This window comes from Heptranchias perlo, chromosome 16 (genome assembly GCF_035084215.1).
Source record: "Heptranchias perlo isolate sHepPer1 chromosome 16, sHepPer1.hap1, whole genome shotgun sequence".
NCBI classification, from domain to species: domain Eukaryota; kingdom Metazoa; phylum Chordata; class Chondrichthyes; order Hexanchiformes; family Hexanchidae; genus Heptranchias; species Heptranchias perlo.
Genome location: NC_090340.1, coordinates 32766118 through 32781138, shown reverse-complemented (window position 1 = coordinate 32781138; position 15021 = coordinate 32766118). Strand labels below are relative to the sequence as shown.

General features: G+C 45.1%; 1 protein-coding gene and 1 long non-coding RNA gene across 3 annotated transcripts in view; one reads left to right on the top strand and one right to left on the bottom strand.

The window, feature by feature from the left end:
* The window catches only part of brd7 (bromodomain containing 7), a 31499-nt gene extending 29104 nt beyond the window's left edge, over positions 1-2395 (bottom strand). The window contains exon 1 of the mRNA XM_067997903.1: positions 2121-2395. Within this exon, the coding sequence (XP_067854004.1) occupies positions 2121-2169 (49 nt within the window). The 5' untranslated portion in view covers positions 2170-2395. The remainder of the gene's footprint in view (positions 1-2120) is intronic.
* Positions 1884-15021, top strand: part of LOC137333648 (uncharacterized) — a 107772-nt gene continuing 94634 nt past the window's right edge. For both annotated transcript variants that reach the window (XR_010965951.1, XR_010965953.1), the window contains exons 1-2: positions 1884-2404; positions 11939-11993. This is a non-coding gene — a long non-coding RNA (uncharacterized lncRNA). The remainder of the gene's footprint in view (positions 2405-11938; positions 11994-15021) is intronic.

Sequence of the window (15021 nt, the reverse complement as noted above, 5' to 3'; positions counted from 1 at the left end):
CACTCAGATACAAAGCGCAGTATGGGACTATTTAAAATATTTCTTAAACCTGCAAATAAATAACCAAATGGTCTTAATCGTGGCAGGAGGGCGTTTTCACAAGATAACAGTAAACAATATCCCCCTTTTCATAAATCTTATTCTGGATCATAAGTCATATTTTGTTACTTTTCAGCTGTCCAAGCTCACTCTACAAAAACAGGTCTCTTTGAGCTCGAGTTGGCTTTAAGATGACAAGAACAACTTGCAATTATATTGACCCTTTAATGTAATAAATGCCTTAAGCCACTCACAGGTAAAAATGGCCAGTGAGCAGTAATAGAATTGGGAGAGATAAAAGACACCACAGTGAAAGAGGTTTTGAGGAGGCTTTTGAAGATGAGGAAAGATGTTGTCATACAAAAGGGTTTAGGGAGAATGTGTCAGGGTGTACAGCCAAAACAACTGAATACTCTGTCACTGAAGGTGGAGCACAGAGAGATGGAGGTGGAGCAGAGACCAGAGTTGGAAAATCAGTAGGTGTGCACTAGTAAGCAGGGCTAGAGGAGGTTACAAAAGTGAAGCGAGACTATGGAGAGATTTATAATCTCAGACAGGTATTTTAAATTCAATGCTTGGATGCTGGGGATCCAAGAGGTCAACAAGGTCGCAGCTGATAGCAGAGTGGGAACTTAATATAGGATAGGATGTGGGCAGTGGAGTTTTGTACAACTTTATAAAGGGTGAAGCTTGAAGCCCTCGAGAATATTAGGAGAAGTTGAACTCTGGCGATTGAACATTGGACCAGGGTCAACCCTCAGTAACTGGATACCTGTTGATTGGCCAGCCAACCTGACTCAGTAATGCGAGGCGAAGGCCTGTCACTGGAGCCTGGGATTCTTCCCACTTGATTCCAGATATGTCCGAATGGTTAGGGTGGATCTAGTCAGAGAAGCAACAGGAAGCTGACCAATGCTCTGTGCTGACAGATGGGCAGTTTTAACTGGTTTCGCTGCAGCAGTACCCCAGCGCACATTTGGCAATCCAGGCCGTGGCTGTTGTCAATCAACGTCTAACCTCTCTTGGCTTATGTAGGTGGTATATGTTCCTCCAGAATGTGATCAAGGGAATGGGAAATTATTTGTGTGCATTTCTCATTAACTTGGTTTGGAGATTTGCAGCTGACCAATCACTCTAGAACAGCTGTCAATTTTTGTAGGTGTTTGATATCTCCCAAAATCCTCCACTTGAGTTTATTTTGTTTTATTACTTGATTTGTTTTTTTTTTAAAAATCCAAACATGTTAAGTGGAATTGTACTGGGATGAGCAGTTGCATTTCTGCCAGGTGTCTCAGCGCTCGAAAACACTCCATTGTGTTTAGCGAACACTGAAACCTAATCATGGAATGTTCAGATGTTACACGGTATTCTAAGAATGTTGTGTCTCCTTTTATACTGTTGTAACATTCGGATCAAAAATACTGATTCAATTCTCCCCCATGCTGAAGAATTACACTTAGAGCAAAGGAAATAACTTTTGGATAGGGAGGGAGAAAATTAAATTACCTTTGGTGGGGGGGGGGGGAGAATAGATGGAAATTACTGTTGGTTAGGGGGCGTGCAAAGTATTTCTTCTCGCCTTATTAAAAAGCAATATGGTACATTTTGCTCGTCGTGCAGCATAAATACTGGTTTTGATCGACCTCCTTGCTCCCCTCGACTTTTCAAGTTGGGATGCTGTCACCTGACATTACTGCGCCTTCACCGATCAGCGTCCCACTGATTCCTGGAAGGCAACCCCTAAAGCTGCCATATAAAGTCAAATAAAACACTGTTCTCATGGTAACCGATCAGTCCAATTGTCCACAGCGGCACTGAACCTTTTAAAATTACGCACTGCGACTCCGCCCGAGCACTAGGCCGAGATGTGCAACCATTGATCGAGAATGGCTGCGGCCGCCGTGCCTCGATCTAACTGACGTGAGTGGCTTAGAAGTTGGATCCCCGGCGACTGGGAAGATTCAGTCTTCCCCAGTCATCTGAGGGAAGAGGAAAGAGATCCATTTTATTCTCTCCGTTCCCCCAGTCTGTATGGGAGCTCCTCAGGTCTCGGTGTCCCCCCCCACCACAGCGCCTCTTACCCTCGGGTGCGTGCTTGTCCGACTTGTGCTTCTTGTGTTTCCTGCCCATTCTCTGCGCCTCTGACACAGACAATGGAGACAACGCGGCCCCGAACCCCAACCAGGCGCTGTGTGTGATCCAGCGGGAGAAGGAAACGAGCGCAGACACATCGATCGGAGAGAGGTCCAGCACAGAGACACCGATCGGTGGCACCTCCTCCCTGGTCAGCTCAGAGCTTTCAACACTGAACAAATTGGAGTCCTGCGAGTTTCACTGGGCAGCCCTACACAAGCGTCTACTTTCGGTAAAAAAAATATATAAATCTGGTTTAAAAACAACAAGCTGTGACATCACAGGAAATGACTAAATAGAGTTGATATGTTTTGCCTATTATAGTCTTTTCCTTCTACTATATTTCTCGCTCCACACTCTGCCTGGCTGTAGGTTTTTTTTATAAGTATTTTAATTTCATGAAATTCCAGCACCATTGCAATAATGAAATCCTTTTTTAAATGGAGCCTTCAGAATAGCAATAGGTGCTGAGATAATCTGCCTCGAAAGCATTCTCTTGTGTTCCAACATCAATTGCATTGCATGTATATAGTGCCTTCAACATAGTAAAACATCTCAAGGCACTTCACAGGAGCGTTATCAAACAAAATTTGATACCAAGCCACTTAAGGAAATACTAGGACAGGTGACCAAAGGCTTGGTCAAAGAGGTAGGCTTTAAGGAGCGTCTTAACGGAGGAGAGAGAGGCAGAGAGACGGGGAGGTTTAGGGAAGGAATTCCAGAGCTTGGGGCCGAGGCAGCTGAAGTTATGGCCGCAAATGGTGGGGCGATTACAATCGGGAATTTTTTTTAATTCGTTCATGGGATGTGGATGTCGCTGGCAAGGCCAGCATTTATTGCCCATCCCTAATTGCCCTTGAGAAGGTGGTGAGCCGCCTTCTTGAACCGCTGCAGTCCGTGTGGTGAAGGTTCTCCCACAGTGCTGTTAGGAAGGGAGTTCCAGGATTTTGACCCAGCGACAATGAAGGAACGGCGATATATTTCCAAGTCGGGATGGTGTGTGACTTGGAGAGTAACGTGCAGGTGGTGTTGTTCCCATGTGCCTGCTGCTCTTGTCCTTCTAGGTGGTAGAGGTAGCGGGTTTGGGAGCTGCTGCAGTGCATCCTGTGGATGGTACACACTGCAGCCACAGTGCGCCAGCGGTGAAGGGAGTGAATGTTTAGGGTGGTGGATGGGGTGCCAATCAAGCGGGCTGCTTTGTCCTGGATGCTGTTGCACTTCTTGAGTGTTGTTGGAGCTGCACTCATCCAGGCAAGTGGAGAGTATTCCATCACACTCCTGACTTGTGCCTTGTAGATGATGGAAAGGCTTTGGGGAGTCAGGAGGTGAGTCACTCGCCGCAGAATACCCAGCCTCTGACCTGCTCTTGTAGCCACAGTATTTATATGGCTGGTCCAGTTCAGTTTCTGGTCAATGGTGACCCCCAGGATGTTGATGGTGGGGGATTCGGCGATGGTAATGCCGTTGAATGTCAAGGGGAGGTGGTTAGACTCTCTCTTGTTGGAGATGGTCATTGCCTGGCACTTGTCTGGCGCGAATGTTACTTGCCACTTGTCAGCCCGAGCCTGGATGTTGTTCAGGTCTTGCTGCATGCAGGCTCGGACTGCTTCATTATTTGAGGGGTTAAGAATGGAACTGAACACTGTGCAATCATCAGTGAACATCCCCATTTCTGACCTTATGATGGAGGGAAGGTCATTAATGAAGCAGCTGAAGATGGTTGGGCCGAGGACACTGCCCTGAGGAACTCCTGCAGCAATGCCCTGGGGCTGAGATGATTGGCCTCCAACAACCACGACCATCTTCCTTTGTGCTAGGTATGACTCCAGCCACTGGAGAGTTTTCCGTCTAATCCCCATTGACTTCAGTTTTACTAGGGCTCCCTGGTGCCACACTCGGTCAAATGCTGCTTTGATGTCAAGGGCAGTCACTCTCACCTCACCTCTGGAATTCAGCTCTTTTGTCCATGTTTGAACCAAGGCTGTAATGAGGTCTGGAGCCGAGTGGTCCTGGCGGAATCCAAACTGAGCATCGGTAAGCAGGTTATTGGTGAATAAGTGCCGCTTGATAGCACTGTCGACGACACCTTCCATCACTTTGCTGATGATTGAGAGTGGACTGATGGGGCGGTAATTGGCTGGATTGGATTTGTCCTGCTTTTTGTGGACAGGACATGCCTGGGCAATTTTCCACATTGTCGGGTAGATGCCAGTGTTGTAGCTGTACTGGAACAGCTTGGCTAGAGGCGCAGCTAGTTCTGGAACACAAGACTTCAGCATTACAGCCGGGATGTTGTCGGGGCCCATAGCCTTTGCTGTATCCAGTGCACTCAGCCGTTTCTTGATATCACGTGGAGTCAATCGAATTGGCTGAAGACTGGCTTCTGTGATGGTGGGGATATCGGGAGGAGGCCAAGATGGATCATCCACTCGGCACTTCTGGCTGAAGATGATTGCAAACATTTCAGCCTTGTCTTTTGCACTCATGTGCTGGATTCCGCCATCATTGAGGATGGGGATGTTTACAGTGCCTCCTCCTCCTGTTAGTTGTTTAATTGTCCACCACCATTCATGACTGGATGTGGCAGGACTGCAGAGCTTTGATCTGATCCGTTGGTTGTGGAATCGCTTAGCTCTGTCTATAGCATGTTGCTTCCGCTGTTTAGCATGCATGTAGTCCTGAGTTGTAGCTTCACCAGGTTGGCACCTCAAGTGGCAAGAATTAGAGGAGTGCAGAGTTCTTGGAGGGGTGGGAGGCTGGAGGAGGTTACAGAGGTAGGGAGGGGCGAGACTATGGAGGGATTTGAAAACAAGGATGATAATTTTAAAATCTAGGCGTTCCCGGACCGGGAGCCAATGTAGGTCAGCGAGCACAAGGGTGATGGGTGAACGGGACTTGGTGCGAGTTAGGATACAGGCAGCATAGTTTTGGATGAGCTCAAGTTTATGAAGGGTGGAAGATGGGAGGCCAGCCAGGAGAGCTTTGGAATAGTCAAGTCTAGAAGTAACAAAGGCATAGATGGGGTTTTCAGCCACATCTGAGCTGAGGCAAGGGCGGAGATGGGTAATGTTATGGAGGTGGAGGTAGGTGGTTTTGGTGATGGAGTGGATATGTGGTCAGAAGCTCATCTCAGGGTCAAATAAGTTGCCACGGTAGTGAACGGCCTGGTTCAGCCTCAGACAGTGGCCAGGAAGAGGGATGGAGTTGGTGGCTAGGGAACGGAATTCATGAAGGGGACCGAAGACCAAGGCTGCAGGCTTCCCAATATTTAGTTGGAGGAAATTTTTGCTCTTCCAGTACTGGATGTCGGACAAGCAGTGTGACAAATCAAAGACAGTGTAGGGGTCGAGGGAGGTAGTGGTGAGGTAGCTGGGTATCGTCAGTGACATGTGGAAACTGATGTGTTTTCGAATGATGTCCCAAGGGCATCATGTAGATGGGAAATGGGAGGAGGCCAAGGCTAGATCCTCGGTGTGGGAGCGGGAGGAGAAACCATTGCAGGTGATTCTCTGGCTACGACAGGATAGATAAAAATGGAACCAGGTGAGTGCAGTCCCACTCATCTGGACAACGGAGGAGAAGCTTGGGAGGAGGATGATGTGATCAACCGTGTCAAAGGCCAAAGAAAAATATGAGAAATTACTGCCAAATGTGAGATTGCAACATTGAGGTAGCAATAGAAAACCATTTAAACGAGATAAGATGGGATTAAATTAAATTAATTAAATAAAAATCTAGAATTAAAATACTAGTATCAGTAATGGTGGCCATGAAACTACCAGATTGTCGTAAAAACCCATCCGGTTCACCAATGTCCTTTAGGGAAGGAAACCTGCCTTCCTTACCCGGTCTGGCCTATATGTGACTCCAGACCCACAGCAATGTGGTTGATTCTTAATTGCCCTCTGAAATGGCCTAGCAAGCCACTCAGTTGTAAAATCTCGTTTAAAAAAAGTCACAATAAGAATAAAACTGGACGGACCACCCGGCATTGGACCGCAAGGCACCGGACACGACAAAGGCAAACCAAGCCCAGTCGACCCTGCAAAGTCCTCCTCACTAACATCTGGGGACTTGTGCCAAAATTGGGAGAGCTGTCCCACAGACTAGTCAAGCAACAGCCTGACATAGCCATACTCACAGAAACATACCTTTCAGCCAACGTCCCAGACTCTTCCATCACCGTCCCTGGATATGTTCTGTCCCACCGGCAGGACAGACCCACCAAAGGTGGTGGTACAGTGATATACAGTCAGGAGGGAGTGGCCCTGGGAGTCCTCAACATTGACTCTGGACCCCATGAAATCGCATGGCATCAGGTCAAACATGGGCAAGGAAACCTCCTGATGATTACCACCTATCGCCCTCCCTCAGTTGATGAATCAGTCCTCCTCCATGTTGAACACCACTTGGAGGAAGCACTGAGGGTAGCAAGGGCACAGAATGGACTCTGGGTGGGGGACTTCAATGTCCATCACCAAGAGTGGCTCGGTAGCACCACTACTGACCGAGCTGGCCGAGTCCTGAAGGACATAGCTGCCAGACTGGGCCTGTGGCAGGTGGTGAACGGACCAACACGAGGGAAAAACCGACTTGACCTCGTCCTCACCAATCTAACTGTTGCAAATGCATCTGTCCATGACAGTATTGGTAGGAGTGACCACGTGGAGATGAAGTCCCGTCTTTGCACTGAAGACACCATCCAACGTGTTGTGTGGCACTACCACCGTGCTAAATGGGATAGATTCAGAACACATCTAGCAGCTCAAAACTGGGCATCCATGAGGTGCTGTGGGCCATCAGCAGCAGCAGAATTGTATTCCAGCACAATCTGTAACCTCATAGCCCGGCATATTCCTCACTCTACCATTACCAACAAGCCAGGGGATCAACCCTGGTTCAATGAGGAGTGTAGAAGGGCATGCCAAGAGCAGCACCAGGTGTACCGAAAAATGAGGTGCCAACTCAGGACTACATGCATGCTAAACAGCGGAAGCAACATGCTATAGACAGAGCTAAGCGATTCCACAACCAACGGATCAGATCAAAGCTCTGCAGTCCTGCCACATCCAGTCATGAATGGTGGTGGACAATTAAACAACTAACGGGAGGAGGAGGTTCTGCAAACATCCCCATCCTCAATGATGGCGGAGTCCAGCACATGAGTGCAAAAGACAAGGCTGAAGCGTTTTCAATCATCTTCAGCCAGAAGTGCTGAGTGGATGATCCATCTCGGCCTCCTCCCGATATCCCCACCATCACAGAAGCCAGTCTTCAGCCAATTCGATTGACTCCACGTGATATCAAGAAACAGCTGAGTGCACTGGATACAACAAAGGCTATGGGTGCCGACAACATCTCGGCTGTAGTGCTGAAGACTTGTGTTCCAGAACTAGCTGTGCCTCTAGCCAAGCTGTTCCAGTACAGCTACAACACTGGCATCTACCCGACAATGTGGAAAATTGCCCAGGTATGTCCTCTCCACAAAAAGCAGGACAAATCCAATCCGGCCAATTACCACCCCATCAGTCTACTCTCAATCATCAGCAAAGTGATGGAAGGTGTCGTCGACAGTGCTATCAAGCGGCACTTACTCACCAATAACCTGCTTACCGATGCTCAGTTTGGGTTCCGCCAGGACTACTCGGCTCCAGACCACATTACAGCCTTGGTTCAAACATGGACAAAAGCGCTGAATTGCAGAGGTGAGGTGAGAGTGACTGCCCTTTACATCAAGGCAGCATTTGACCGAGTGTGGCACCAAGGAGCCCTTGTAAAATTGAAGTCAATGGGAATCAGGGGGAAAACTCTCCAGTGGCTGGAGCCATACCTAGCACAAAGGAAGATGGTAGTGGTTGTTGGAGGCCAATCATCTCAGCCCCAGGGCATTGCTGCAGGAGTTCCTCAGGGCAGTGTCCTAGGCCCAACCATCTTCAGCTGCATCATTAATGACCTTCCCTCCATCATAAGGCCAGAAATGGGGATGTTCGCTGATGATTGCACAGTGTTCAGTTCCATTCTTAACCCCTCAAATAATGAAGCAGTCCGAGCCTGCATGCAGCAAGACCTGGACAACATCTAGGCTTGGGCTCATAAGTGGCAAGTAACATTCGCGCCAGACAAGAGCCAGGCAATGACCATCTCCAACAAGAGAGAGCCTAACCACCTCCCCTTGACATTCAAAGGCATTACCATCACCGAATCCCCCACCATCAACATCCTGGGGGTCACCATTGACCAGAAACTTAACTGGACCAGCCATATAAATACTGTGGCTACAAGAGCAGGTCAGAGGCTGGGTATTCTGCGGCGCGTGACTCACCTCCTGACTCCCCAAAGCCTTTCCACCATCTACAGGGCACAAGTCAGGAGTGTGATGGAATACTCTCCACTTGCCTGGATGAGTGCAGCTCCAACAACACTCAAGGAGCTCAACACCATCCAGGACAAAGCAGCCTGCTTGATTGGCACCCCATCCACCACCCTAAACATTCACTCCCTTCACCACCGGCGCACCATGGCTGCAGTGTGTACCATCCACTGCAGCAACTCGCCAAGGCTTCTTCGAGAGCACCTCCCAAACCCGTGACTTCTACCACCTAGAAGGACAAGAGCAGCAGGTACATGGGAACAACACCACTTGCACGTTACTCTCCAAGTCACACACCATCCCGACTTGGAAATATATCGCCGTTCCTTCATCGTCGCTGGGTTGAAATCCTGGAACTCCCTTCCTAACAGCACTGTGGGAGAACCTTCACCACATGGACGGCAGCAGTTCAAGTAGGCGGCTCACCACCACCTTCTCAAAGGCAATTAGGGATGGGCAATAAATGCCAGCCGCGCCATCGACGCCCACATCCCATGAACGAATAAAAAAAAATTATTGAGTAGAAGGCAGGTGCCAGTTGAGTATGGACAGCGATACCCAGAGAGGAACACAGGCAGGTAGGAGACAGAGAATAGGGATAAAGCGTTTGTTCTCCAATTGGCAGGGTGTGCCTCAGCTTTTCACCGTATATATATTAAGTACTTGGATGAAGGAATAGCATTGACTATCCATGGTTGCAGATGAGGGGCTAAATGGCTTAATCCTGTTCCTATGATCCTATGAACCAGAGACTGGGAATAGGCAGACATTGGAAAAAAATGAGAGGAAGTAAATCTATGATAGCGATAGTATAAACGACCAAAAAATATACACAAAATGGAAATCATTGCATCTCCTGGGGGACAGTGACCCCAAAGTGATCAAATTTAACGTGATCGGGTGGTCAGAAACACATACGAGCAGGAGTCAGGTATATAACGTTAAAAGGGCTAAATTTAATGAAATGAGTGAACAACTAAAGCAAATAGATTGCCGAAGGTTGTTCAACAAACCACAGTGGAAGACAAGTGGAACATCTTTAAAAATATAGTGCTGAGCATGTAGGCTATATACATTATCAAAAGGTCAGAGTGTGCATCAGAAGTGGAGATGAGGGAGTGGTTGAGCAAATCGACAGCTGCAGAAATATTGTGGCGAATAGCGGGAAAAGGCTAGGCATTTGGGAGTTTAAAAGTGCAATTGTAAGTGACTTAATAACATAAATAAAGACGGATTTCCACAGAAGGCCCATTATCCCAATTAGTTGCTTGATAGTGAAAACCTTTGTAGCCAAAGCCTATGCTACAAATCTATTTCATCCACAAAACTGGCCCAGAAAAAAGAGCAAAAAAATCCATCAAAAACAGTTGACAATTTGTGTTGAGAAGCAACCATTAAAGTTGCAAATTGTCCCTTTAAAGTTGGTATTCAAAATCATAGCCTAGTAACCCTGAATGCCCAAATTATATGAGCAAAGTAAGGAATCAGAGTATTTCTGGCATAAAGGCTGGGTAATAGCTTCAACTACCTACCATAATCACTTGGAAATATATCGCCATTCCTTCATTGTCACTGGGTCAAAATCCTGGAACTCCCTTCCTAACAGCACTGTGGGAGAACCTTCACCACACGGACTGCAGCGGTTCAAGAAGACGGCTTACCACCTTCTCAAGGGCAATTAAGGATGGACAATAAATGCTGGCCTCGCCGGCGTCGCCCACATCCCATGAACGAATAAAAAAAACCTTCCACTACATTAACATATTGAAATAAAACTCCTGTCTATTTCTGATGGGAGCTTCCTACAACTGGAGGGGTATCATGAGCACTGTTTGGCAGAGATCCAGCATAAGTGATCTCACCTATAATTCCAGTTGATCATATACCAATTACACCCATTAGCAGGGTGCAACCAAAATGAAAACTACCCTGTTGTACTATTTTCACAGCATTGTGAGTAGATTTCGTAGTAACTATATCTGTTAACTGTGTTGCCACTGACTTCGTTCAGGGACCTGATGGTGAATACAGAAGCATCAGTCAATCCATCGCATCCAAATTCATACAACAGGTCATGGCTGGATTGATAAAGAAGGCTTATTAAATGTAATGCCTCCCTACAACTCAACAGATGCTGCCACAAATATGATCACTTCTTTCTTCTGAAATTATGCATGGTTCGCTCTTGGGTCAGAAACTTTTACATAAAACCATAAGCTTCTTTGGGACCACATCAACGCTATGACAGTTACCGTGTAGCCTAACTGTCTGTCCAACATTAAATTATGAATGAATCAGATCATTTTCCAGCTCAGCATCCTGCTCAATTCCCGTTAGAAAATACACATCCTAGCCTCTTATTCCACTCCCCTTCCTGGGTGCTTACTTAGGTTGAACATGATGGTTTGTAATTTTGATGTCCTGTTCAACCTTGAGCTGAGCTTCAAATTAACCGTCTGGTCCATTATTAAGATTACCTACTTCAACTCCACTGCCACTAAAACCCTCACCCATGCCTTTGTCACCTCCAAGTTTTTTTAAAATTCGTTCATGGGATGTGGGCATCGCTGGCGAGGCTGGCATTTATTGCCCATCCCTAATTGCCCTTGAGAAGGTGGTGGTGAGGCGCCTTCTTGAACCGCTGCAGTCCGTGTGGTGAAGGTTCTCCCACAGTGCTGTTAGGAAGGGAGTTCCAGGATTTTGACCCAGCGACGATGAAGGAACGGCGATATATTTCCAACTTCTCCATCCTATCCAATGCTAACTGGCGCTCACCTATAACCCCCGTCCTCACCAACCATCTTGTAGCACATTGATTGGAAATTTCTGGTCCTCGTTACAATTTTTACATGGCCTAATGCCTCCTTCCCCCTGACTATGCCATCACCTCTAATTTTGTGTCCCAACTTAGTCAGACCCTCAGCTCTTCCAAATCTGTTAAACAGTACATCTTTCTTCCCTCCACTCCACCAGTCTCCAGCCATCATGCCCCGGATTCCAGAGTTCCTTTCTTAATCTTATCTGCCCTGCTATATCTGTCCCTATATCTCTCTTCAAAAACATCCTCAAAATCTATTTCTTTGACCACACTTTCAATCACCTCAACCCCCTTGTAAAGCACCTTGGGAATTTTCACTACTTTAAATATGCTATATTAATGAAAGTTGTTCTTTTGGTAGCTTTTGTTGGGTATATTAACAAAAGATGGTTAAATACAAAATCCTTTCAACACTACAGAAAGACTGTATAATCCAATACATTTATTGAATGCACTTTATTATTGAGCAAGTCGCTAGGATGTTGAAAAAACACCCTGTATATTTATATATTATCTGTCATGCTATTGGACTTCAATATAATCTTCCACAGCTATGTCAAATATGCCATTCATTGCAGGACATGATGGATCTTCCACAGGAGAGATGGTACCATCCACATGGAAGCCATAGAGGTATGTCAATCTTCTGTTGTATTCAAGGTCGTGCTGTACCTTAATTAATGAATAGTTTACAGAGCAGTAATTTCACCTCTATGTAAAACCTCTGCTCTCATGTATCATGTATTTTAAAGTTGCACGTTATAATCCATTACCATGTACATACCCAATACTCGAGCATCATTGAATATAGATGAGGAAGTCCAAATAGGTTGAAAACATACAGAAGACAAATCTCCCAATAGTGCTGTGGGTAAATACATCCCGTCATGTGTTATTAAGCAGGAAGGTTCCATTTTAGTCATTTGTTTCATCTCAACTGGAGCAGCAGTGAAGATGGACAATTTGCTTTGGTATCATCAGACTATGGAGGGTGTAATACTTCGGGGTTTTTACAACACTTTTGTCTTGTGTTCACAACAAAAAGGTGATTTCCATAAATAGACTGAATCATCTTTGAACTGAAACCAACGTCCTTATACATACTGTGTACTGGTTAGTATGCCTAGGTTTAACACCCTAGTCGCAGAATATTGTTTACCAGAGATCACGTGGCATGCCTACCATGTTCTCCTGTCTCTTCTGAAAAGTGGAAAATACCAAACCAACAGACTAATTTGTCAGGTTTATTTACAGGTTAAATGATACATTGAGGTCAAATGATAAGCAAGATACTGAATCAGCACAATATTTAAAAATAATAAAATTAGAATCTGTCTACCAGTTGTTAATATGCCCTTTTAAGATTCTGTTAAGTGGGCTGGGAAGGGACTTCTGGATGAAACAGATTTATTTGTCTGTCCATAGACCTTCCAGATGCAATGCTGTACTTGGATGATGCAAATCTCAGTTCATCCATGAGGCATGGATCTCCTTAAAAAAGAAAACTGAGCAGTCAGAGTTGTGATTTATGTCGTGGGATGTCTTTCATGTTACAACCATTTCCTTGACATAAAAGATTGAGAGATTGACAGATCTCACACCTTGCGAGGTAAGGATGCCCGCTCCTTCCTCCTTTCATTTCCCTTAATGGCTCAGCAGTCAGAGAGATTATCATCATCTATTCCACTGTCTGCCAATCTACATAAGTTAACATTTCAACCAGGCTGTTCTAACCATCAAACAACCTGGAATGCAATGCCACAGAAGAATGCCACCAATGACATAGAAGAATAGGATCCTGCCTGAGCTAATTTTTACTCTATCGGTCGGACATAGCATAAAATAAAATACAGAAATTTCCCCGTTTTGTCATAAGGGACAAACTGGCTAAATTATCAATCTTGACTGCTGTAAAGTAAGCCATGTTGGAAGTAAGCTTGTGAGCATATCGAGTGAAGACAACATTGGACCACCAGTGCTCATGGAATTGTATCCCAGCATGAGTCACTGGCTTCAGCTGGAGAGATAGAATAAAGGCGATCAATTGGTGCAGCACTTCTCTAAGTCTTCTTAAAGTACTTCATGATTTTTCATTCTTGCAAGATTGAAGTGAAAACAGTTTGCCTGAGTATTGCATTTGGAAACAGAGTGAATGTGATCTCAAGGAAAATTAACTTTATGGATAGCAATATTGATAAAAAGTAAAAGTGCACTCATTCAGCACACACTCAAGATTGAACCTGGGACCTTCCTGATATATAGTTAAAAAGCGCACACTGAATAAACTCACTGACCATCGAGGAAACTATAGAAGGACATTTCTAGGAGAGTGCATTTGCATTTGGAGTTTCTAGGTCACTATCAGGCTTTTCTGAGAGTTGCATAGGGGTGAGGGGAATTGGTGAAGATTTCTAGGCAACAAACCTCTGGAGCTGGACTATTCAGTTGGAATGTCTAGAATTACTTTTATGTAACTCATGCTCTGCAACAGAGTAATCCAGTTAAGTAATCACTCCATTCTGAACTGTAATATTTAATCTTTCAGTTTTGTATGGATAGTGTTTCAAATCATTGAAAACTAAATAGACAGTGTAGACAACAATGTGATTGTTCATGAGTGTGTTTTTATTGTCATTGCTAGATTTTTAGAGACATAGACTGTAGGAGAGCTTGTCAGCAGCCATTGAATGGCTCTTTGCTCAATCCAATCTGTTTGAAAGTAGGCTTCTCTTGCATGTGTATTTCTTCCCCTCATGGTGGAGCTGTGAGACAATCATACAGAGATCTGTTTTGAAATAAATCTAGCCAGTTCTGGATCCCTACTGAAAATGTACTAAAATCAAAGAAGTAAACATCACAGGACTCAAATTAAATGAAATTTGTATAATCTGTCCTGATAAAGCCTTTCTCACTCCAAAAAAGAAAAAAAAAAAGCTTGGGTGATTTCCTGAAAACAAGTGTGAAATGTGGTTTCATTTTAAAACTAATGCAAAAAGAAATGCCTGTGGTCTAATAATTATCACCAACAATGTTTTTCTATTTTTTTGCCTTTTCTCATTTCCTGTCTTCAAGATGCTGACTCATGCTGGGTTGTGGCCCAAGAGCACCAGCAGCCCTCCAACACCTTGCCCACATGGTTGTTCTTCATGCGTGACCCCAGACAGCGTGTGTTGGAAAGCTATTTGGCCATGAGAAGCATTACAGTTGATCCTGATACTGTCCTCACTTGATGTTCATACCCATGTATTTCTTAGTAGGGATCGCTGGACAGCAGTCGAGAGTGAAAACCCTGTTGATTTCTCCCTTCCCTAGCACAGTAAAGCTGAGGAATTGTGATGCCTTTGCTACTAATATAGCTGAAATCAACTAAGTGAACACAGAGCAAAGACTTTCTTGGTCTGTACAGGCTGGTACCAAACAATGCAGCGCATCTATTCATTAACCCCTTGGTGAGCCCCACATCCTCCCAGCATCGTCATTATTATTTTAAAATAATAAACAACAATATAATTAAGACCAATATATTTTTGTATTATTACCTGTAACTTTTCAAAGAGATCAAACATAATCGAATCAAAGCATAATACGACATAGAAATAGACCATTGGGCACATCAAGTTTACATTGATGTTTCTCCACATGAGCCATCTAGTCTAATCCA